Raw genomic sequence first — 26,985 nt, 5'->3', positions numbered from 1 at the left:
CACCTGGGCATGACTCCAAGAGAAACGTTTTAGATGCTGCTGTCAAGGGAGTCCAGGTCTGCTAAAGTATCACAAGGGTTTCTGGGAGGAAGGAAGGTGGGACCAAGAGGCCTGTCTACCGAGGGAGATCAGCAATGAATTTATAGCTAGCCTGATGACTAGACATTTCTAAGGACATCGCATGCAGTACACTGGCCATTCTTGAAGGGAAATCCTCTGAATGATGGGTTTTTATGTAGACCAGGAGGTCTACCTACATGTAGATTACCTGCTTAGGTTACCTGAATGCAATTTATGCAGAAGTAATTTTGAACATTGTTCATTTGGAGATATGAATGCCACAAAATACCTTAATTTAATACACCACGAAAGAAGCTAAGGTAAATATCCCCAGTTTGCATATATTTGCAAAACAGAGACAAATTTCCATAATACATTACTTCATTATTTATCTCACTGTAACACACATTTTAATGAACTTACAACATCTAATATAAGTGTGGTCCAAAATATTTTATTTTCAAATATCTTTCACAGTTATATCAATTGTTCTGTCAGAAGACCATCAATTTTAGTCCACTATATATTTTGTATGGAGGATATATATATATATATATGTATATATTGTAGGGAAAAGTATATCTTGCCCCCAGACGTTCCCAGACATATTTACATAACAAACTTCAGCTGAGGTATGCAGTATTACTGTGCCCGAAAATTTCAGGCCAGTCCTGTTCTACAAAACACACATTCATAAGCATAACTCTCAAACCCAAGGCAATGTGTGTCACATTTTTCACAATATTGTTTTATTAGCTTCATTTTACTATTCACTTATAAAATATTACTTATTTACGCAGTACTGGGGGGGTGCAGTGGCGCAGTGGGTTGGACCGGGTCCTGCTCTCCAGTGGGTCTGGGGTTCGAGTCCCGCTTGGGGTGCCTTGTGACGGACTGGCGTCCCGTCCTGGGTGTGTCCCCTCCCCCTCCGGCCTTACGCCCTGTGTTGCCGGGTAGGCTCCGGTTCCCCGCGACCCCATATGAGACAAGCGGTTCAGAAAATGTGTGTGTGTGTGTGTGTGTGTGTGTGTGTGTGTGTGTGTGTACACAGTACTGCAAAATAATGGACTGGGGTCCCGTCCAGGGTATGTCCATGACTCGTTGCTGGGTTAGGCTCTAGTTCATAGTGACCTTGCTAGGGACAAGCATTTTCAGACTGTGTCTGTGTGTGTGTGTGTTTGTGCGTGCAGTACAAGGCTAACTGGAATAAGGTGCAGTATTGTCTCATCAGTATACTTCTTAATGATAGTTTACAAGCAGTTTCCTTATAAGATCATGTCAGAATTTCAAAAATTAAATAAAGAAGGGAAAAAATAGATGTTAAGCAGAGATTAAAAAAATAAAGCCCAGTTTCACTTTTTTATTTGTATATGTATTTCTAACCACAAACACATGCAAACTTATTTGCTTGGGTATGATTACTCAATTAATGTTACTGAAAATACCTTAGAAATTGTGATATTCAATTTATGATTGCTAAATATGTAACTTTATGCATAAAATCGTAATGTGTGGTCCCCCACTTACAATGGGGTTACGTTCCGCAAAACCCGTTCTAAGTCAAAAATTTCGTAAGCTGAAAATGCATTTAATACCCCTAATACACACCTCTGTGTAACAGACTAGGAGATGCGGATCGCTGCCGCTGCCCAGCATCGCGAGAGAGTATTGCCAGCTCACCATCATAAAGTTTAAAAAAATCACAAGTCGGATACCACCTGTATGTACAAAATAACAATAATACTAACAAAAATAACAACAATAAAAATGATATCAACTATGGATCTCTTGAAAAGATCAGTTACTTCCTGTGACTATTACCATAATGTGAAGAATCTTCAAAAAGCATCACTTTTCAAGTCCTGCTGTTTCAGTGGTGCATACACTGCGCACTCTTCTCAACTGGGTGAGACGCTTCTCATCAAAGGTACAAAGCCATTAAATGTGGGTGACCTGGACAGCGAGCGAGAGCAAGCTTCCTAATTGAAGACTTCAGCGTAGTAAAAAAACAAAGTGAAACAGGAGACAGGAAAAGCTGGCCGAACTAATAAGGAGGAAGAGCCAAGGCCAATACTAATGAGCTTTCAAGAAAGACACATGCAACGCAAGTCAAACAAACCTCTCAATCAGCACCTCACTGCAAAAGTGCAAATCTTACATGTCCAGGTGACATACCATCGCTTGAAGGAAAATTTCTAACACATCATCTTAGGAAGAGTGAAAATTTTAAAACCAAATGAAAATAATATAGTATATCACAACAATTCACACTTGCAAGGCTGGTAATATAGAATCATTTTAAAATTTAAGTATATCACATGATGGCTGAGAAAATGACGAGCAAATGCATATGGATGCACGTCAAAATGAAATTCACAAATCGAAGAGCGAGAGCACACACAAAAGCAAGAAATTTAAATTGCCTGCAGTACCAACGAATTGGTATCCAGTTTACTGGGAATGACAATGAAATTCAGCATGAAGCACACTAAATATTAATTGTGTGCTGAGTATCAGAATAACTTCAACTCATAATTTAATTCTGCGCAGTCAAATTTTGCTGGAAAGGAAACAATTTTAGCTGATTATGAGATATAAAAGGGTGTTTCTAACATTGTGTGTGGGTGTTCAATTATTTCTCACCCACCTGGGTAACAGCATTCACTTTTCCTGATGTAGTGATGGCTCAATGAATTAAGCAGAGATAAACCTGTCAGCCGGATATTGCAGTTGTATGGCCACACTGTTTGCATGGGAATCTTTAACGAGGCACGAGCTTAGTGAAGGAAATATCCTTGTTGCTAGTTTAGAATGGGATGGAAACATCAAAATTGAAGATTGCCCTTGGATTTTGAAAAACTTAATTAACAAGGAGAAAACTAAAAGAACATAATATTGCTAGCACTACAATTGGCTTCGCAAAGATAATAGATGGCAGCACTTTTTTTAATTTGGTACTCAGATGTTAGATGGCTGGAAATGTATCATGCTATATCACTCAGTGCCTGGCTGTTTAATTTTTACTTCTTAGATTAGTCCCTGAAATGTATATCCTGTGTAGTATTAGGAGCCAAAGCAAACCAAAGGGTATTAGATCACAATACTTTTCATGTTTCTGGAAGTGTTAAATATACTGAAATTAAAATGCTGTGACTGGAGTTTAGGGATAGGTATGGGATGTTCAAAGCCTTTGACTGATACTGTAGTCACCAAGCTAGAAAACTATTACACCTATGTCATTATAACGGTTCTGCCCACCTTGGTTGTCACAGTGAGGAGGGGTTTTCCTTCTGAAGACGCCTTACTTGGTATCTCCTTCAGCACCATGGCAACAGCCTTATCTGCCGCCCTAGAGTCTTTCCCCTACAACAGTGAAATCAACAACGGCTTGCGTCAGGACAATTTGTTCAATGCCTTACTCCCTCCAGCACCAACTTTAAAAAATGAAAGAAAAAACAGTATTATTGATCTTATTTACACTCACCAGCCACTTTATTAGGTATACCTAGCTTGTAGAACACTCTTTTACATCCAGAACATCCTGAATGGAGCAGCAAGGTGCTGGACACATTACACAAGTTTTTTTTGTCTAAGCTCGCTTCACACCTTCAATTTTTGCATATTTTTGGCAAGACATTCCTTCTGTTAACATCACTTTCCACCTTATCCCAAAGATGCCCTATTGGCTTAAGAGAAAGAGACTCTGCAGTGAAGTAAAGGCACTGTTATTTTTCTGCAGCAAGGTGGTTGTTTTTGGGATGCTGGAACCAGTTTTTCTGGTGTCAACAATCAAACCACGTTCAAAGTCAGTTGGATGTGTCCATTGTAATGTTCATTTGAAATATAACTGGACCTTTTGATCTTGTCTGCGTCCTTTATGGACCAAATACATGTGTCTCACTAAACGTGCATATGGCAGGGTGTATCTAATACAGTGGCTAATGCTTGTATATCCTATCCTATAAAAACAGAAGTGCATATTTTAAGTTTTCTAAGACATTCACAGAAAACAGACAGCACTGATGATTTGACCCCATCAGCGCACAAGTTAACTAGTTATCCTGTCTCTCTATTCTCTTTCTGTGTGACCATCCGATCCACATTTGGGCTCGAGGGTCAGGGTTATCTCCGTGGCTCAGATTCCCAGGATTTAATCAGGGTGTCACCAAGAGCAAGTGAATAGTATGTGGCTGCCGAAGAGAGGAACACTTTTCCTTTAGAATATGAGTCTGTATGTGGAAAGGGGGCAGCCTAAAAACTAAACATAAGGTTATTTTATATATTGGATTCACATTAAAATCCTATACATGTATACAAATAGTGTAATTCCACCAACTGAGGGAAACAAATGGAATTAAACAAAAGGTAATATTTTGCATTTTGAGTTCTATCAGGGGTACTAGATCCTTTTATTTAACATCATTTGAATATCAAACTAGTTTCACATGATGGCCACGCAAATTCAGTCTATGCAATACATAGCTCTGATATTAACCTGTTTACATGTAGGAGTTTACATATTTCTACCTAAAGTCACAAATGTTCAAAGGAAAATACATTAATGAGATGCATCTATTACTTTATACCCAGATTTTTTGACAAAGCTGTCTCCATTGATTATGTTGTAAACGCTGATGCAGAATCTTGAGGGAACACCTCAGTAGAGGTTAATAGCTTTAATAAACCAAAACAGCACCTTGTGCACAGATTCAGAGTTCATTTACAGTAAGTACTCAGCACTGACAGAGCCATTCACAGTGCAGTGTTCATACACTAAAAATTATGCAAACTTCCCAGAGGAAGACACCCTCTTCTATAGATTTGCAGTGCTGTTTGTTTGATTTGTTGTACATGCTGCACAGTTGACACTGAAAAGTTAAACAACCACCCTTACATATTTAAGGGTCTAATTTGAATCATTTGGTATTCCTATCCTCCAACTCCCTTCTACTGAAATACAACAGTCAGTTAATAAACACAGTAAGAAGGTAGGCTGGGGGGCTAATACTTTTCTGTAAAGTACCCTGGGAGTGGGAAGCTTGACTTTCAGACATTTTAAATACCTGTGCCAACTGAGCTCAAGAAAACTCAGCAAATAACAACAACTCAAATATTCAGGTAAGAAATTTAACTTGTCAATGGATGACTGAATGATTTTACACTGCTCTTGCTGGGGTGATACAATGACAATTTAAGTGACAGTCTTCAACAAAAAATATTATTGTTCGTTGCACATTTGTTTCCTTATTATATAACGTTACACACCTTGAAAGGGTTTTGTTTTCCAGAGCTGATCAGACTGGAGAATAGAGTTTTATTTTTAAAATGGGTCTATGTGACTCTGTCCCAAAGGACACGGCTCAAAAACATGCCAGAGTAATTACATTTGCAATGGGTCTAAAATCTACTGGTGTTCCAATGTGGGGTGCACCACTGGCCACTTAAACCCACACTTGCGGGTGGTTGCTATGGGTCATGTTTGACTCGACAGCATCAGCAACAACATGTTTATTCATTTAACTGACACTTTTCTTCAAACAGACTTCCAATGATCCAATGAATACTGTGTAAGAATATTTAGCCCACACCTTCCCACCCAAGGTGACTTACAATGTTAGATATGCTACCTACAATGACCTACAATGTCACCCATCTATATAGCAGTAAAACTTCTTACACTGTGTGCACATTTAGAGTAATCTATTAATTTAAACCCGTATCTTTGGACTGAGGGAGGAAACCCATTTAAAAACAAGGAGAACATGTAATCTCCACAGAGACTGAGTGGGGATCAAAACCACTCCCTCTTTGACCATCCACGTATTGTAAGTCAATAGCACCACTTGCCATGCCACTGTGCTATGCATTTTGTCTTTAGGAATTCTGCAAAATTGAAATGAGTAGCATCAAATCAGATGTGTAGCTACAATGACCAACAAATACAATGTCAGTCAAAAGTCTGAGTAAACCTGAGACAAATCAGACAGAAGAACAAAATCAGAGCAACCCCCAAGTGTCTTACATTTTTTGGGAATTTCTTCAGAGCAGCTGGAAAGCCATGCTGAGAAATTCAATCAAACATATCAATTTTACTGTAACATGACTGGATTTGACTAACCCTACAATAGTAAAACAAACTGCCCGTGATACTTTTTGAGACATTACAACAATTTATTTAAAATTTTGAATAATGTATAAGACAAGTCAGGCTTAATTCAATGTTTACACCTTTGTACCTAGTCTGGTTTTGGACTCTGTTATTACACCTAAAGGTAATATCTGAACTTTGGTTTGATACATCTCCAAACATGCCCTTGGCAATAGCCTCGTGAGCGGTCAACTCCTGCAGCGCTTCAAAGACCAAGCTCACAGGTCACTTCCCAGTCCCCACGACTGGAAAATTACCTGAATTCAGTCCAAAGACAGGAATGCACTATGTACTGCTTTGACAGCACCCTGTTAGCCTGAGGACTTGCCAGCAAGTTGGCTCCATGTGCTGGAGGGACACCAGACACAGATACAGTTCTCCTGAAGTTAAGGGGGGTAGCCCTCAAACCCCTACAGGTACTCTGTCACTTCCCACTGGGAGGCCATGGTGTTTCTCAGCAGATAAGCCTTGGACATTGAGACATGGCCCAGGGATGCCAGGTTTTCTCTGTCAGCACATTCCTTTGCTGTGTGTCTGCCACCAAAGCTTACAACACAACATAAATACACCACTGTGTCTTTCAGTGATCTTCCAGCAATGCTTTCAACAAATCTGGCAGGTAGGCTTTCGAGAAGAGTCGTATGTGTCATGTTTTTACTCTAAGGTTTATTTTTTTGAAAAACACCACAATGGACAATTAAGGCATTATGAGTACAACAGTAAGCCATATTAGGGAATGGTCTATCTATCTATCTATCTATCTATCTATCTATCTATCTATCTAACTGTGTAGGCAAAGAAGCATATAGCTAATAATTCTTACAATGCACCCACACAATTTTTTTTTAATTTCATAGGCTCTTACCCAGTTCCACATATTGGGAATGTACGACGGTTCCATGATCCCATTTGCATGTATTTCTGCAACTGGAATTGGCGAATATTTAGTCTTGATTAACAAGAAACGAAGGTAAAGTTGTTTGCTTAAAAGGAATACTTTCCAGGCCGCCAGAACAGGCAGTTCCATAGAGATAAGCCTGGGTGCCGTTTTAAATCCCTCTGTCAACAAAGGTTTGGAAGCCATTTGTTAAAAGCAGTCCTGCAGGGGTGGTATGTGTGTATGAATGAGTGTGTGTACACATTAAACTGCTTGTACCTGTGCAGGTAGAACAGAGGTAGCTAAACATATATGCTAACACTAACCCTCGGGGCAGTAGTTAACATATTTATATCATCCAGAGTGGTAGACAAAATGCAGATATTTAATCTTATTAAGGCTGTTTTGGACATTACCAATAGGGGTCAAATGTGCTTACTTTTACAAAGGCAGCCATTAGACCAAAGGACAAATGGCAGACAAATGCCAGACTCAGCATAACATTTAATGTAACACAGACATACAGTATGTTAAAGGAATAGGTCTGACTTTGGGTCTCTAAAAACCCATTTATAGTAGGAATTTTAAAACTACTAATTTTAGAACTTTTACAACTGCAGTAATGTGACAGTGCTGAACTGTACCTTGTTCAGCATTACAGGAAGTGCATGTTTTATGAAATACCTTTCATAAAAGAGCCTCAACCTTTGCAGTTTTAAACCCTTTCCCATTTAGTTCATCAAGAGGCTGCATTCTGAAACAACACTTTTTATTTTTTCACATTTCCAGCTGTGAAGATGCTAATGCTTTCTAACGGGGGTGGGGAGCAGAAAGGGTTCCTCTGAGGACAAGCAGGCTGAGCTGGCCTAGAGGCACCCTACGGAAAGAACAAAAAGGAAATGTAGAGGAGTGAGTCCCTGAGGATCTCTCAAGTTTACGGGCATGGAGTGCCAATGAGTCTGGGAACTTGAACTGTGGTTCAGTATTCCTCCCCCCAGGCCCTAGTCAAAAGCATCTGGTTAAGGGATCAGCTCTAGGGCTTTGTTAGCAGAGGGTTATCATTGGAGAAGGAGGGAAATGAAGATGTTTCAACATCACGCCTGTCGAAAGTACCTCGTAACTCAGGAGCGTCCAACCTTTTTTGGCCAAGGGCTACTGTGACAAATGTACTGCTTGTGGGACAAGAGGATACTCATTCAGCTACAGCCATTAGTACTAATTGCTGTTCCTCCTTGGCACCTGAAGTTCTATTTGAAAGAAGTGAAAACCTTGTCCTTGATCTGTTCAGATGTTCGGAATCATCAGATTTGTGCAATGAACAGTTCAGGAAAGACAAATTTCTGAACTGCTACAACAAAAATGTAAATGTAATGTAAACCAGGGGATATTCTTACCACATACTTGAACCACACCAACTGACTCCTCTTGATCCAGAAGATCAGCTAATCTAATTTGAGACTCTCCCAGATTGCTGAACTACTCGCCCTGTCATGAAGAGTGATCCCAGTGACCCTGCGGAGGAACCTGATTTTGGCGACTTGTATCTGTGATTCCATTCTTTTGGTCATTACCCAAAACTCTTGACCACAGGTGAGGTACAGGATTTAAACTGAGCAATAAACTGTAAGTTTTGTCCGAGGAATCAGCTTGGACTTCACCACCATCAGTACAGTGCCTGCAAGACTGCTAATGCTGCACCAGTACATCTTTCAATCTCCTACTTCCTTCTTCTATCTTCTTGTCTGCTTTTTCCAAGTCCACAAAGTACATGTAGACTGGATTAGCATATTCCTATGCCCACTTCTGGTTTCATGACCAGAATAAGATCGACATGGTTCCTTCTGAATCTGAGGCTGAACCAGAGGATCTCGCCTCCAATACTCTAGTATAGACTTTGCTCGGGAGGCTGAGGAGTGTGATCCCACATAGCTGGAACACATCCTCTGGTCTCCTTTTTAAAATATAGGACCATCATTCCAGCTTCCCAGTCAAGAGGTACCTTATCTGCCTTCCATACAACATTGAAGAAGCATGTGAGCCACACTACCCCGTACTATATAGTACTTTCAGCATCTCTGGATGAATCTCATCTACCCCTGCAGTCTCACCACTCACTATGGCAATAGCAACTTCAGGACAAGTGATGGGTTTTAACCTGCCTTGAGTATACGTAGTATAGATTAATATATTTAAAAATGTTTTGCAGGCTGCAATACTTGAAATGGCTGCATGCAGCCCTTGAGCCAAATGTTGGACACCTCTATTTTAACTTGTTTTGCAACTGTGATTAGAGTCTTTCATTTTTCTAGAATCACATCCTTGCTGGCAAGGCAGAAGCTGGATCACAATAGCAGCACTGAGCTGGGAGTGCCAGCTGTAGAAATAGTTAAACTAATCCAGAGACTGTCTGAATTCAGTGGATGAAATCGTAGTGCAGGGAAGCAGGATACACCCTACATGGGGCGCAATCACACACATTCACTGTTGCATACACACAAAAGGTTCACAGTTACCAGTTCACCAGAAACACATCCTTGAACTGTGGGAGGAAACTTAAGCATACAAACAAAGGGAAACCATGCAGCCTCCACCTAGACTGAGCAAGACTCGAACCCGAATCAAACGCACAGCCCAGCAGTTGTGAGCCATTAGTACTAACTGCTGTTCCTCCTTGGCATCTGAAGTTCAGATGTTCAGAATCATCAGATTTGTGCAATGAACAGTTCAGGAAAGACACATTTCTGAACTGCTACAACAAAAATGAGCATAAAAAGGAAATCACCAGGGCATGGAACCTTTAGGCTTGGCATTAATTAATATGGTACAAGCATGAGATCAAGTTAACCAGTACAACTGAATGTTGAGGTGTATCAAAGCTGGCAATGCATACACCAACATGCTTGTTTTGTACACTGTGCCAACACCAGGAGGTCACTCTACTTTTCTCTGTGTCAACCAGATGGAGTTACAATCATTATATGGAGTGATTTCAGAAACCCACTACTCTGGTAAGATGTGAGAAAACCTTTATTTTACTATATGAATTGCATTGTGTTGCACAAATGGCCCTCTGATTCCATATATTTGTCCTAAGCTGCAGCATTTTACCATGACATTGTAGTTTCACTCTGAAGGATTTATTTAGTTTTATTTCAACTTCATGTTTTTCAGTTTTACTCTGTGTGGCCTTAAGTGTAAAGTCTTAGTGGCTGATCATGATTCAGAACTTGGTAAACTTCAGATTTGAGCTGTGTATCTACACCCCCTTAACAAGGTCAGTTGAGTGCAGGACACCGCCTCCTTGAATAAGATACGGTAGCTCATTTTACATTAAAAGAAAACCTCTGTCATTGCTAAAGGCATTTTTATGTTGAAAGACCACCGCCACGACTGGATCAATAAATTACCATCCTAAAGGATGCTGCAGGGACAGAGTTAAATGCAACAAACTTAGCGATGGTAAAAGTTTGGTCCAAACTGAATTGCAAATTTCAGATGACTCACTGCTCACTGTGCTCAAGCCTGACCTTGACCACAGAGGTAAAGCTGGAGGCAGCCTGACCAGAAGCTGCATTCCATAAATGCTTGTAGAGAGAAATTTTGTATTTCACCTAGTGATTTTTCTTTATGATGGCTGGAGGAAACAGGCATTCTTTCTGAAGAAGAAACTGAAAAGAAATGATGCACTGCATTTGTGTTGTCACTCCAAAAAATTCAACACAACAAATGTTAGTGTTACACCTATGGTGTTAAGGTAGACTTTAGTGACTGTTTGTCACACAATAAATCCCTCATAGATCATCAGAAACAAATACACACACACACACACACACACACACTTTCTGAACCACTTGTCCCAGATGGGGTCGCGGGAAATTGCATGTATACGTAGCACAGTGTAAAACCAAACAACATCTTACTTTATTAAAATGCAGTTTTGATTAAGATTCTTTGTTCTTGAATAAAACATTTCAGAACAGCACATGATAACACAAGCTTTTCACTAAGAGCTTGATGACTTAAATGTTAATCATTTTGTCTGTGAGTAATAGGTCATTAAAAGCTGTCAATTCCACTCAAAGAAATATCAGCACTCTATAATCGTATTTGAGTGTCCAGTTTGGGATCAATGCAAAATCAGAGCAGTTAAAGAAATAATTGAATTTGATAATGATCTCAGTCTCTGGCAACTGGATGTGTCTGAGTGCTTTCCCTTCGTATTGATCAAGACAAATTAAATGAATAAGCATGAAGAAATCTGTTGTTTATAAAATTAAGCAGACAGAAAGTAGAACAAACATCTCAATGTCTGCCTTTTTCTAAAACAGTCATGGTTAATGTGTCTCTTGATCCCATTAGTGGGGTAAGAATAAGCAAAAAAAAAAAAAAAAAAAACCACAAACTTTGTGGAAATATAGTCAGTATAAATTTTAGGAATATGCTCATGGTGTCATCGAAAATATAACCTCAGCATTATTAATTACTTTCAAAGGCACACGAGCCTGGCCCATCTATCTATGCAAAATAAATGGACAATGCTGTGGCACGAAAATACATAAATTAAGCTGCAAGAAATATTTACCAGCAACTTTCCCCACTTTGTTGGGCAGAAGTATTGTCAGACTGAAGGTGTTAGAGCATATTAACACCCTGGCTTCCTACGTATCTGAAAAATGAAAAAGCAGCAAGTCCACCCATCCATCCATCCAAAATGCCTTTAGCAATGAAAAAGGTTTTATTTTAATGTAAAATGAGCTACCGTTTCCATCCATCCATCCATCCATCCATCCATCCAATTTAAATAACCACTTTTCGTGAGCAGGGTTACAGGGTCCCAGAAGCACTGGACGTAAGGCTGAGGGGAATACACCATGAACAGCATGCCAGTTACATATGACTAATGTAATGAAATTTACCAGACATAAAATATTTTCTGCATGCTTCAGCTAGATTTCTGGATTCAGTACCATACAAAACAATATAATACAGTTTATTCTTATTCATGGCTTTATCCTAAGGACAAATTCAGAGTGAATTCACTACACGATGGATAAAGTAACTGACAAACCATTCCATGCAACATATATTTGTAGTAAACATTTTATATTTTTTAGGAATTATTACAACTTCATTTACATTTAGTCATTTATCAGATGCTTTTCTCCAAAGTGACGTACATCTCAGGAAATACTCTGTATGCATTACATTAGCATAAATGGAGACTCAGGTTCAGATGCGTGATTCTTAAGTACAGTTAGTTTCTTTCCGCTATATCATCCAATGTACATGACATGAGTAGCTGTATAAAACTTTATCCGAATATCAATGAATCCTTCCTAGTAATATAAATATATTTTTAATATATATATATATATATATATATATAAACATTTACAGTACAACCAAAATAATAGGATCAAATGCAAACAGTTAAATAAGTGAAGGGATAGTTCGATAAATGTAAGAAACGAAATCATTTATGATGTACTTCATGATGATGAAGTAGTCCCATCAAAACACAAAAAATGTTTTATTAGGAGAACCATTCTTAAATAAATGGTCTAGAATGATTTGAAGACAGATATTGCCATAAATCCTTATCAGAAATTCTTAAGTTACATTAAAAAAACTCTGTGTGTTGTACCCAAACTGGTAGGCTCTGATAGGTTTGTTAAAGTTATTTAACAAACCAAAGATGAAGTTAAAGTTATTTCTCTGAGATGTATGTCGCTTTGGAGAAAAGCGTCTGCCTAATGATTAAATGTAAATGTAACGTAAAGTGAGAAACCAATTTTCTTCCGCATCATCCTTCAGCTCTAGGTGATCAGGGTTCTGTTTTAGTATGAGTAGAAGGGTGGGGTTATAAGGTTATTTTTAAGAATATAAGCTGCTTGGACAGTCTCTTGTATTGAGTACCTAAATCAGGGTACAGCTATAAGCAGCAGCTAGTAGTGTAGTGATTATAGCTGCTGCCTTTGGCCCCAGGGTTGTAGGTTTGAATCCCACCTAAATCTGTAGTACTCTTGAGCAAGGTTTTTCCACTAAATTATTCCAGGTTAAATTACTCAGCTGTACAAATGGATAAGTAATTGTAGATAACATTATAAGTTGCCTTACAGAACAAAAAAACATTGTTTCCTTTATTAATATAGAGATGTATTTGAATTAAGGCTTACTTATTGTGCTGGCAGTGTGCCATCATCTGTTGGCAAGAAAACAAGATTTTTGTCTTGTTTTATTTGCATATTTAAAGTTTTCTGGTCTCTCAGAACAGTGGATAAAATCTCCTCAATCAATTTTAAATTATTAAAGGTGGCAATTTCGACGCTTTCTTTACAGAAAAAGACTTGCCTTGCCTGGTTTCCCAACCTCCTCCGTCAAACCTCTCTAGGTAATACAGAATGCTGCTGCCTGAATCGTGTTTCACCTGATGAAGCATTCCCATGTATCCCCCTCTATGTCCTTCTACATTGGCTTTCTGTAGCTACCCATATCAAGACCACTCAGTGGTCCAATGCATAAGAGCTTCAAAATCAAAAACACAAAGGTTCTTGTTCAGATGTGGTACTTTAAGAACAAGTTTCCTTTTGAAATTATTTCTTAGGTCCCAGCTCCCTTTGAGCCTCCATCATTTTTGGACTCAGCTGAGTTCATAGCTCAGTAACGACCTCCCTCTCTCGCTCAGGACTGCTGAATCGCTCTCTACGATCAAGAGCAGTCTCAAAACTCACCTCTTTCGCACTCACTTCTTCACTTATCTCCTAAGTGTGCTCAGTAAACATGTTATCTGTTTAATAAAGCCATAAATAAACTAACAAATAAATAAGCTCTGCATTCAGCCACTTGAGTAATGCATACTGGGTTATATGGTGGTCTGCGACAAACTGACTTAACTGAAGAATCATGAGGATGCATCCAGATCTATCCTTTTGTTAATGTAATGCATTGTTTGCATTATTTTCTGAGATGTGTGTTGTTTTAGAGAAAAAAGTCTGCTAAATGAATAAGTGTAATTGTAAATGTAATGAAAGAAAGGACTATCATTTCTGCTCAAGGATGCAATGCTGAATAATTAAAATATGTTAAATATGTAAAGACAGGTAAGGTTTCCTTTGCAACATTGCCACAATATTTACTTTATTATGAGCACCTTGGGTTTCTGGATGTTCTCAGAAAGGAAAGGTAAAAGATGAACCTCTGTAATGATGATATGGCCAGGGAGCATGTAGGATGCTGTTCATCTCTGATGTTAGGTGCGAGAAAAGTTATCAAAAAGTATACTTTAAGAAGAAGTTTCCTTTTCATATTATATCTGAGGTCCTGGCTTTCTTTGGAGCCTCCATTATTTTTGGACTCAGCTGAGCTCAGAGAAAAAGGCCTTAGTCACAGTCGCAACACAGTAATGCCTGCTTACACAGGCTGCTCCAGCACTCTTCCTAAAGCTCCTTTTCATAGTACTCTTGTAACTTCATTCTCCTTAGAGAACCAGCCAAACCCTTGCTTTCCACAGAGACTGCACCCAGCAAAATGTTCACAAACTCCTAATAGCTAAATTTGAACTGACTCAACTGTGATTTGACATTTCAAGTCCACCAGATTGTTCCGCTGGGCCCACTTAAAGTTTAACCTTCCATCAGCAGCTAGGCGAACCGTTCGTTTTGAAGTGCCTTCAAATGCTTCTGTTTTGGGAAGAAATGCCAGAAATAAAATTATAGGCTCATTTACTCATCCAGGAAAGACTGCTAGCATAGTTCAGGATGCCCAAATGTCCCTGTGCTAAAACTAAAGAATCAGACAATTTGTGTGTGTTTTGTGCCAGCGAAATTCCCACCTTGGGCATTTTAAGTGGAACCGTGATGTATTTTGGTGAGGGTGTGCATAATTTCTGTAGTACACAATGTACATAAATATAAGACTTACAAATAAAAAAGCAAAGCATTTTTCCAAAACTTTGCAAGCAAAAGTTAAAAATGCTAAAAGAGAACAAAAAGCTAATGTGTAAATAAAACTGAATTCTTGATTTTTCTATCTTTCATCATTTATTGAAGGGAAGTTCAGTACACATCAGAAACGATAATTAAGGAGACTGCAACCCAATGTTTCGGTTAGGTTTAGGTTCCCTCGATGTGCTGTGACTGATGGCTCTTGCCACAAATCCACCATGTATATCTTTGATGTGGTACAAATTATGAAATATCTGAAATATAGGGGGACAAAGCAACAAGGATAGACTATAATCATGGCACAATGTGTTGCAATTTTGTAGATACAGTCTATGTTTAGGCATTGAAGGAAAGCCTGTAAATAAGCAATCAAGATATTGCAGTATAAATTCTTTATCAGAACATTTCATCAAAGGTGCATTCTGTTGTTTATTGCAAGTTATGGCTTAGTTAAAGTTCCAAGTGAAATGAAAGCAGGAAGTATAAACTCAGCTGGATCCTATCTAAGCCAGTCTCTTTATTTTGGTTAACTATACACTTAGTTAACAGGTGGGAATTAAATTATATAATGGTAATGAAAACACTAGAATTGTTTATGTTTTTAAGTCTATTGCTGGCAAGCCAACAGACATTTGTCTTCTAATTCAGCCCTGAAGCATTTTCTCTATGGTGGAATATCACAGTCCTCAACCCTTGATTGCCTTTCAAAGACAATTGTATGAACAACAGCTAAATTCACCTGGTGTATAGGTATAAATGACAGGTGAATTGAAAGTTAATTGAATAAAACTTGTCAATACTGCATGTAATCAATTCTACTGAAACCCACACTAAATTGTTCTATATTTCAGATGGACAGACAGACAAACACGACAAATAGAAACTTTGTTTAATCCTCAGGAAATTGTACAATATTAGGGACTCTTTACAGAAGAGGTGTACAACTCCAGTCACTGAGTATCAGCCAGGGTCCTAACTGCTTTGTTGAAGTCACCTCACTTGATGTTTAAGGCATTCTTCTCTTCAAGGAGTGGAGCTGAATATTTCTGATTAACACTAATTTTCCATTCGGCATTAGAGTGGCTTCAAAGCTTACCTGGACCACATGGTCCCTGAATGATGTCATTAGTGTTGGTACTGAAGAGGAGAGCTGAAACTATAGCTAACTGTATCATGAACAGAACTGTGCAAGAGCTGTTGGTAGCATCAGGACATTCTCAGACAGACACTGGAGCATCTGACTGCACAAAGAAAAACTATTTCAAGAAAGGATTTCTTTTAAATAGAAGTTTACAATTATGTACTTTTCATTTACAAATGGTATTTAGAAACACTAAGTGGTCACTTGAAAAGGCCTTTATAATTGATTATGATGAGTATTAGAGTTTTTTCAGACTCTTACTTAGTTTATAATATATACCAAAGATAAGAAATATATTGTGAATCAGTAACACAATTCCATGTTTCCACCCTCCAACTGGTGTTGGATTCCCCACATTCTTTTAACCATGCAGTATTTTTTTTTATTTTTAGTTTCAGTATTCATCAGTTATGTATGTGGAAACACTTGGAATTTCATTATAATTTCATAAGAATTTGTTTAATTGCAGATTAATCTATGTATAAACATTCTGTCTCCACTTTTTAACTGAAAGAGTAGCAAGATGAGGACTTAAAAAAGGTCATTCCTTTGAGAGTCACTGCACCACAACAAAATGCAGAGGAAACAGGCATGAACTTCAAATACATGACACTCTGTTCAACACAAAAGCAACAAATTTTTACCCTTAAAGCATTTCTTGTTTCATTGTAGTCAAACAATGCACCTTGAATTGTCTCTTGCTTCCAGCAAGAAGATTCATTTTATGAACTTTCAACATGCTCCACTTGCCTTACCTATCAACTTCCCCTTCACTTCCATAATTTCACTGTAGCTTCAGGGGCCTGATCATCCTCTACACATCAGCAAATCCACTTGGTGACCTCACTCATCAGGCATTACTTTTACATTTACATTTACATTTATTCATTTAGCAGACGCTTTTGTCCAAAGCGACGTACATCTCAGCAAAAGTACAATTTATGCATTACATTAAGAGAAGGAGACATAGCTGCAGACATGAAAGTCTCAAGCAAACCTAATTTGTTACCTACCACTTGCTGAACCGAGGTTCCTCAAGGTTCATCGTTCGAGTACATTCTTGGTTTTGGTTCTGATGTAGTAGAATGAGTGCCTTTTGTACCTCAGAATGGGAATAGTCTAAAAATGTATCTCTTTCAGACTCACATCTCTCCAGATTTTCTAACTGCTCCATAAACTTTGCACCATCTGCCATGATCACCTCAGAATTTCATACAAATTTTGTAGGGGCTACTCATGTAATGTGCTAGCAAAAATGGTGCTATTGGACAATTTGATGTCTCTATATAAAACCCTACTCATGCAGTGAAATGCACTTTCGTCTAATTTGAGGTCAATGTCACTTCTGGAGAAAAGTGTCTGTTAAATGAATAAATGTAAATATATGTGCAAAGGTGGCACACTGTCATGGACTGGCATGTTGTCAAGGGTGTACTCCCCGGGCCTTGTGCCCAGTGATTCCAGAATAGGTTCTGGACCACTGTGACCCTGACCAGGGCAAGCAGTTAATGAAAATGAATGAATGAATGAATGCCAATGTACTCAGCGACTAATCACCTAGGGGTATCTTGGGACTGATCTCCTACCAGATAAGGCAGCCAACACTGCTTGTCAGGACCAAAGGTAGCCTACCATACTGTATTTCAGCTATTATTTGATTTCTGCTAGTCTCATATATCTTCCACATCAGGATTAGGGGCAAAAAGTCCAAAGGTAGGTGGCTTGTATCTCAGCAACTTATTGTCTTGCAGTAGGCAGCTGTTAATCGTAAAAACACCATAATGCCCCAAGTGCTCATTAAGCATATGTGCAGTTCACAATGAAAGATGCATTGTGGGATTGTGGTTCAGACAGAGCATTAGTCTTCTTTCTGTGGAAGGCATGGGGTGAATTAATAGTTTCATGGATGATGCATTTTCCGCAAATTTGCTGACTGTTCTTATCACAGGTCACATACAAACACATCATCAATAGCCGAAAATTAAAACACACCCTGGTCCCACCCCAGTCATTACCCATCTTTTCTTTGAAGGTTTTACAATCTTCACTCAGAACCGTGATAAATACTGTATGTATAAGGGGTTTTTGATATGGTAAGTGAACGTTAGCCCTCAATTCTGAGCCTCTTTACTGCTATGTAGTCAAGGCATGCCTGCAATATGTAGCATATCTGTGCCCACCCACCCCACATAGTTGCATTTTATTAAAACTAACATAATCTAAAGGACCAGTACTAAACTGTAAAGTGGTACTATTGGTCCTATGTGACTAACCATCACACAGGTTGTGAATCCCACCAGACCACCAAGACAACAAAGACACCAAACTATCTTAAAACAGAGAAAAAAGTTGTCCATAATGTCAGATACTGCCTGAACTGGATCTCTTTCCCTTTGTATTGCCAGCTGACAATTATCTTGTCTGTTCTCAGCCCAGATTAAGCAGGAAAGCTTCTAAGGTGACATAATTATTTCAAGGTGTTTCAAGCCTCAGAGTTAATCCCTTATGTATTCTGAATAGGATGTCCTTTGAAATCATGCTCTTATTCCCAAATCTTATATTCAGCGCACATACAGTATGTTGATAGTTTGTTGAACAGCATATGCACCTCCAAAATCACCAACAATCACTCTTACTTGGGATGCGTCTGTCTTCACCTTTATTTGCTGTCGCTTTGTTGTTTGAGATTAGTTTAAAAAAAAAGAAAAAAAAAAAGAGAAAAAAGATCAATCCCGGAATTTAAAAGCGCAGGTTCTACAGCAGCGCTGTTTTTAATTGCTTTGAATTTTCTTAATACGCTGTCTGCCCTGGCATCTGTGCCAACCCCTCACACACCCCACACCTGCTCATCCACATGTTTTTGCCTCATGTCAGTTGCTAGGATAACTGTACATACAGGAGTGAGTGAGGTGAGGGGGGGCAAGGCAGGTAGGAAGAAAGAGGGGAGTAAATCCAGCTCCCATGTCCTCATACTGAACTCATCCACACCAACATCCCCCCCGGTTTTTCCTTGGTGGACAAGAAAAAGGAGGCACAGCTGCTTCTTTTTTTTCTAAGGAGCTGATGCCGAAGAAGGCAATCTAAACAACCTTCCTAATGAGCTTGTCCCTGCCCTCTTCCTTTCCTGCTCCTGGTGCAGTTTGGGGGACGGGGAGTGACTGGAGCACACAGGCTGATCCACGGGGAGGGCCCCTCGGCAGCGCCGGGTGTAACCTGATTACCCTGCCTGCGAAATGGCAATTCATTTTCATTAGCGACCCAACGCTCTGTCCTACTTCTGAATAGTGATTGGGTTCCTTACTCTGGCTCTGCTGGAGCTTCCCTTCCAAACATACATGCATCAGTGTAGTCATGCTCACCTTGTCCATCAAGAAAACACTAGGCATCATCTGTTTCTTTCTTATTTTAGTAGAGACAATCAAGCAAACTTAAGTTTCAGTTCTTGTGCATATTAATATGCAACACTTCTCTCAGGTCAAAACCAAAGATGTAATTGCGGGTAATTATTCTTTCAGGTTATTAGGATCCTTCCGAAAACAACCAAAAGGAATGATGGAGAATGAATATCTGCAAATATATGTATGAGGATCCAGTTATCATAAATGTGCAGATAACCATTATAGATAATGCTTATCAGTATTCTACAGATACTATCTTAATGGAAGATAATGCGATATACTGAAATGTATGAGAAATTGAGAAATGCTTGTGTTGCACCACAGGGGAGATGTACTTTGACCGAGAAACACATGGACTGGACTGGGATATTGCGTGAGCTGCAGGGGGGTTGGTTGCTTTGTTACCTCAGGCAACTTTTTGCAATTAGGGTAGGAGACAAACAGTGTGCAAGAAAACTGGCCCTTGTGTCTACATCAGCAGTCTGCCTGCCAGTGCTGCTGTCGCTAAACCTCAGCGGATATCTGTCAGTGACCCTACTATGTAAACAACAGAGACCAGCGTTGCATATTAGCCCCCTGCCCTGTATACTCATGCTCTGTACATTTTACAAAAATGTACTGTACATGTACCATGTGTTTACGAATTAATTATGATTTATGATATATGAGTTATGGAACTGAAAGTTTTTGAAAGGTTGTTTAAAATGTTAAACATACAATAAAACAGGAATGTATATCAATTTGGCTGAAGGATGCTAATTCTGTGAACCTGAAGAAGTTACATTACAGTACATATAATCCCCCATAACAGTGCTAATTTGGTTGAAATCACCACCTTAAGAGAATTCCAGTTGTGCGGGGACTGAATTATGCTTTTTTCCAAGGCAACTTCCAATGAACTTTATGTAGTGTTATTAGCTCACACACCTTGTTTACCAAGGTGATTTACACTGCTAGATACACTACTTACAATGGGTCACTCATCCACACATCAGTGGAACACACTCTCTCTGTGTTACTCACACACTATGGGGGAACCTGAACAGCATGTCTTTGGACTGTGGGAGGAAACCAGAGCACCTGGAGGAAATCCACGCAGACACGGGAGAACATGCAAACTCCACACAGCCTGAGCGGGGGTTGAACCCATGTCCTCTAGCACCGGCCAGGCGCTGTGAGACAGCAGTAATACCTACTCACCATTATTTCTTATGGGGGGGAAAAAAAAAAAAGCACAACAATGATAACACCAACATACTTTATTATGTCTTTAACAAAATTATTATTTCATAGGCATAATATGAGGCAGTGTATACCCTGGATGGAGGCATTGTCATATTTTGGCTCACGGATGTTCATAGTATAAATAAGGTTCCCAAGAATGCTGCACATGTGTTTCACTGCGCTAATCACATGGACAGTATGGTGTTAGGGGCTCTATGCAGCGCTATTTTCACACCTCACATCTTGGTTTGGGGTGAATGTGCTTGCTCTGGTTGTTTCCTTCATACAGTGGTAGGCTACAACACACCATTTTAGTGCCAAGGGTGTTTATTAAAGTGCCCAAGTAGGTGAAAACAAGGTCACCAGACACACACACACATTTTCAGAACCGCTTGTCCCGTACGGGGTCACAGGAGCCTACCCGGCAACACAGGGCGTAAGGCCGGAGGGGGAAGGGGACACACCCAGGACGGGACACCAGTCCATCACAAGGCACCCCAAGCAGGACTCGAACCCCAGACCCACCGGAGAGCAGGACTGCGGGCCAACCCACTGCGCCACCGCACCCCCTAGTCACCAGACAATATTTACAAACATCCACAATGCTTCTCCTTTGCCATCAACTGCACACACCATACCTATCTACCCCATCTCTCCTCTAAAGCACAGAGAGAGACCTTAAATAGCCTTCTTTTGGTTCCTTTATGAAGGACTGAACCATTTTCACCAACATAAAGGGGACATCAATTATACAGACAGGGATTTAGCAACAGAACTGTACAGGTGTCTAGTTACAGTTAATACGAGGTTCCCTTACATTACCCTTTGTCCTTTTCATAAAACACAATGACAAACTTCCATAATTATTTGTTTTTCCCTTTTACTTGGCATGGGCCACCCCGAAAACAGGCAGTATTTAAGGTCACCTAAAACCTTACTGGGGCCTTTTTCCAAGTCCAAAACAAGAATGTCTGGTACGTGATGTAGTGAAATAAACATAACACGCAGAAAGACACGAGGGACAGTTCAGTGTATGTGTTGTGTGGTTGAATGTTTGTGTATGATATAACAAATATAACCAACTCAATGTGTCCACCCATTAAGTTAGTTTAACTGTGCAATGAAGGAGTGATTTTTCTCCTCAACCATAATTGAGACAGACCTGCTCTGTCACAGCTACTAACAAATGTATGCACAGATTTTATTTTCTGTGAGCGACATACAACTCAAAGAAAATACAATCTGTACATTACTTTAACAGAAAGAGACTTAGATCCAGAGGCGTGATTCTACAGTTAGTTTACTTTCCACCATATGAAACAATGTGCATCACACAGCTGCATAAAACTATATCGGAATATTAATGATTCCTGACCACATTCCAAATATTTTTTTTTTTAAATTTCCATTTATATTACGTTACACAAGTAGCTTAGCTAGAAAGTAGTGGGACTGATACTACTGAAGGACAAAAACCTTTTATAGACTTGAGGCACAAAATGTCTGTCTCTGTTCTAAAATGTCTGATATAAGCTGTCGTACAGAATAAAATGTCTATGTATGGGACACAAATGCTGTTCCACTGAATAATTAGCCCACAGTATTGTACTGCGCTGTGCTCTGCATCTGGATGAGGCAAATGGTGCACGGATGGCGTTCAAAATGAACATTTATTGGAACACCAGCACACAGCAAGAGGTATAGGTGTGAACACAAGGAAATAACGCTGTGTGAGGACCCCTTTTTTCTCAAGGACCTGCATTCGAAGCCTGCTTAACACCTCTCAAGCTTTCCTTTTGTCCTACACTGATTAAGAGACACTCGTCCCTTTGTATTCCACGTGACTCTTCACAGTGGTTAAACAACCATTTCACATTTCACCCAGAATTCTCAACTATTTACAATCAACCCATTTTCCTACTCAATTATAACACTCCCCAGTAACACGAGCCATTTCATTGCCCCCATTAAAAAGAACGGCAATGTTCTCGCTGCCTACTTGCCTCAGAAATGTCCCGCTGTCCGGCGCTGTCTGAAATGTGCCTTCGGTCAAGAATGCAGGTCCCGGACGCTAAGCAGTGGTTGTTGGGGCAGGGAGTAGCACAGCCATCCTCAACCCGTGTCCGCCCGGCCTTGGTCCCAGCACAACTTCTCGACGCACACGTGACCAGGCCTGATGGTACTGATGTGGTTTTTCGCTGATTGCCTTGCACTCCCCGCAGCTCAGTGACTTTTGCAGGAACACTGGGTCGACTCACTGCAGACGCTCCATGTTGTCCCAGCAACGTCGTCGATGGCGAAAACCCCTCTTGATTGTCTGATGGCCTCGCCACACCTCCTGTCACTCAGTCACTTTTCAGTGGAGGAGCCAGGCTGGCTGATCTACTTGCTGCTCGTGCCCCTACCACCTTGCTGCATACAGAGTCCATCATGATGCTGGTGAGATCGGGTGCTTCTGGTTGCGAAGCCCTCAAGCTTTTGCGGCATTGTCACTTGCTCCACCGCATTGTCCTTTTTTAAAGAAAGTTTGATGGGGCTTCAGGCAAGCTAGGGGCTTCCTTCGCTGTAGAGATGACGTCTTTAAAGGTGGGCGATCTTGTGTTTGAGGGTTCGCTCACCTCGGCTGGGAAGCCCTGCCTGTACGTAGACTGGATACACTGTCCTGTGCAATCTAGCATGTTGTCTGGCATCTTTGGGGAAAGTGCTCTTTTGTATAGGTGCAGTGGTTCGATGCCTCCTTTTGCCGCTTTTACCCCAGGTACAGGGAGACCCAACTCAACCTGCTCACCCACATTCAGCATCACCTTGTAGCTCTCCTCTGCCGTCTTCGGCGAAATGAAAGCTTTCCTAGGGTTCCCCTGGACACCTGTGCTTCGCGACAGTTTCCCCGCCGTGGGCTCTAATTTTACTAGTCGCACTTTTATTGCCCCACTGGTTACTTCCGTCATGCCGATTCCTGCTTCTCTATCTTTGGGGTTCCATAGCTCCCAGTCCAGCTTCTCATCGTCCTGCCCCATCCCACTTTTAACACCAATGTAGTGTGTTGCACACTGAATTCAGCAAAGAAGGACACTATTCATAATGAATGTTTATTGGAAAACCATCACGCAACGAGAGGTATAGGCACAAACACAAGGAAATAATGCTTTTGGTCCAAGGACTCCTTTTCCTCAAGTCAGCCCACTTAATGCCTCTCAGGCTTTCCTCTTCTCCACATCCTAGCCAACATACACTCACCCCCTTATATTCCCCATGACTCCCCACAGCAGTTGAACAACCATTGCACCTTTTACCCACAATACTCAACTATTTATGAGTGACCTATTGTAAGTAGTGTATCTAGCAGTGTAAGTCACCTTGGTGAATAACGTGTGTGGGTTGATAACACTATGTAGAATTCATTGGAAGTCGCTTTGGAGAAAAGCATCTGCTAAATAAGTAAATGTAAATGTGTTTACAGTAAACCCATTTTCTCGCTCAAACATAACACTCCTCAGTAACACGGGTTGTTACAGTATGAAAAAAGGATTCATACAGTGTTTTTGCAAGCCATTCACAGTACCTCATTATATGAGAGCTGAATGTATTAAGCTTGCCGATGGTGGATACCTACTGTGGGATATGCCATATTTAACAAGATGAATTAACTTCTTAAGAATCGTCTCTGCTCTGTGAGCAAGGTCCAGTGATGGGACAGTTGATCAACATTCATTCATACTGATCTCAGCAGAAAATGAACAGTACTCCAGATGCACTTCAGGGTTGCGACCTTGTTACTAACTTTGTTATACTGAACTATTGCTTAAAGGTTGCAAATACAATGTGTGGACTTACACTTGGGACCTAAAAGCTAAGCTGCTATAACTCTAAAGCTAAAACCAGATGCATTTAATTTTCCTCCCAGTCTATTTAGTGCCCATTATCCCTCAGTAAATGCAGCTGAACTCCTGCCGTTGGGGGCCTTAATGCACTGTAGTAACAGATGTAAAATGAAGCCAAACAGCTTTTGGACTTTGACACGACAGCCAGATCCAAGCGATTAAGTAAACACTTGCAAAACCCATGAGCTGGAATGCAAGCTGCCAGATGCTAATGTTCCATGGCATTGCTTGTGTGCTCGGCGTCTCCTACCGTCAGCCATGGCCTGATATAAATAGGACTCGTTCACGCGAAGATGGGTCTGCTTTCACTTAAAAAATGATGAATCACACTTTTTGTATAGTAGCCCACTGTCATCTGATGTCAGTTAGTATTATTTATATTTTTAGCAGCAGGAATCAGAAGAAGTGCATGCTCCAGACCACTGAAAGATGTTCCTGCAGTGATTGGAGGGAAACTGGCTGCCAAGGCACCTTCTGATAAACCCTTGTGCCCTCACAGGTAGCATTTTTGGAATTTTGTAACTCCATTAAGGTCACCATCTGTTCTCAATGTTATTCCAGCCAGTGCTCAAGAAGTACCTGTCTTAGGCTGACTAAATACCTGTCCAGTATCTGTCCATCCTTCTGTGTGTCCACAGGTCAAAGAAAGCAGCAGCTCCATTGAAAGCGGTGCTAACAACACATTAGTGACTGGTTAAACAACCAGAAATAAACAGAGACATTTTTAATATGATTTTTCTCTTGGAAAAAAATATTTTAAATTATGTGGCATTTCCAAATACTAATGACCATAGTAAAATTCACTTGCCACCAGTTTGAGGGATTCAAGACACTTTGTGTTTGATAAAGATGCAAGTGCAAAAATTATTCACAGGAAATTTAATTTCCTTTTACAGATTGCACAAATGTAGCCCACAATTGGATTTAAAACACATTTTATGAATGGTCTCTTTGCGTACTTTAAATGGCGCATTTTCAGAACAGTGTGACTATGAAGCACCGCTCCTTGGGAGGCCATTCAAAAGCAGGGGAAAGGGAGAGCACTCGCAGCGAATATGGCAATATATGACGTCAAACGAGAGACTGTGAAAGGAATTGCCTTTTTCACACAATGGTGTTTCTGCTACAGGAACTGTTCCAATGCACATCTTAGTCACTGTACAGTCCTTTAATGCTAAATGCAAGCATACAGTATCTTGGCAATTCAAAATTTCCTGCCAAAATAGATGCAGGACAAATCAGCATAAATTAAAATTAAGTTATCAGATTAGAAACAAAGTAATAATATACTGGTTGCTGAGTAAGAGGGGGTTATAACTCTTATAGTTACAGTACCTCTATTTCTACAGGTACTGTATACATTTGGTACTTTTATAACTACAGCTCCTAAAATAACTACTTTTCAGCCAGGCCTTGAAAATAAACAATTTTTCCTCAGAAAAATGCATTTCAAAGTGATGGCAATTTGGCCATTGTTGTGATATAAAAAGAATTTCAGCACCCAACCGAGCAACATGCATCTCAGCACCTTGGACAGCCTCTTCACTTCTCTTTGAAGGCTCTCAACTGGAAAAAGCTAAGAGCAACTTCCGGAGAATGGAGCATCACAGCTTTGTCCTACCTGTCTGCAATCACAGCACTGCTCCTAGTACTAATGCTAAAGATGACATATATTATATATGTACCCTGCGGTAGACCAGCGTCCCATCCAGGGAGAATCTTCCTGAGCCTTGTGTTGTGTACTTCCATGATAGGCTCTGGACCACTGTGACTCTGACTTGACAAGCTGTTGAAGCTAGTAAGTGAATATGATTTGTATAATGAGTAAGTACCTATTCATCCAATTTCTATAACCCCTTTCACCCATTCACATATACATACAATACACTGTAATAAACTGGAGAAAGACCAAAATTGCGAACACTACGTTATAAGTAAAATCATACGATTTTGTCTAATTTAGAGAACGAAAAGCAGGAACAATGAGTACATTAAGTAATAAAAAACTTATAGACTTATAGTGTCTATACAAAGAATAAAGTTTTATTATGCTGTCTATCCTGCAAATGAATGTAATCAGGTGCAAGTTCTGCTGAGTGTACTGAGAAGTTGGGTGAATTGGAGCTGAGGTCTACCTGTTGCTCCTCGTTTTGCACAAAGCCACCTTTTCGAGGGAAAGGCTCGATCCAGCACTCATTGTCCCCCTCTTCAGCAAGGTCATATTGAAAGAGAGAGCGCCCCCCATGGCAAAAGACTCTGGGTACCATATCAGACAAGCAGATTAAGAGAAATATGGAATCCGTTTGTGAAGAC

General features: G+C 40.0%; 1 protein-coding gene across 1 annotated transcript in view; it reads right to left on the bottom strand.

The window, feature by feature from the left end:
- Window positions 1–26,985, bottom strand: part of LOC108939689 (PEX5-related protein-like) — a 93,337-nt gene that overhangs the window by 34,558 nt on the left and 31,794 nt on the right. The window contains exon 2 of the mRNA XM_018761237.1: window positions 3,319–3,423. Within this exon, the coding sequence (XP_018616753.1) occupies window positions 3,319–3,423 (105 nt within the window). The remainder of the gene's footprint in view (window positions 1–3,318; window positions 3,424–26,985) is intronic.

This window comes from Scleropages formosus, chromosome 2 (assembly GCF_900964775.1).
Source record: "Scleropages formosus chromosome 2, fSclFor1.1, whole genome shotgun sequence".
Taxonomy (NCBI): Eukaryota; Metazoa; Chordata; class Actinopteri; order Osteoglossiformes; family Osteoglossidae; genus Scleropages; species Scleropages formosus.
This window is presented reverse-complemented; position numbering and strand designations above follow the sequence as displayed.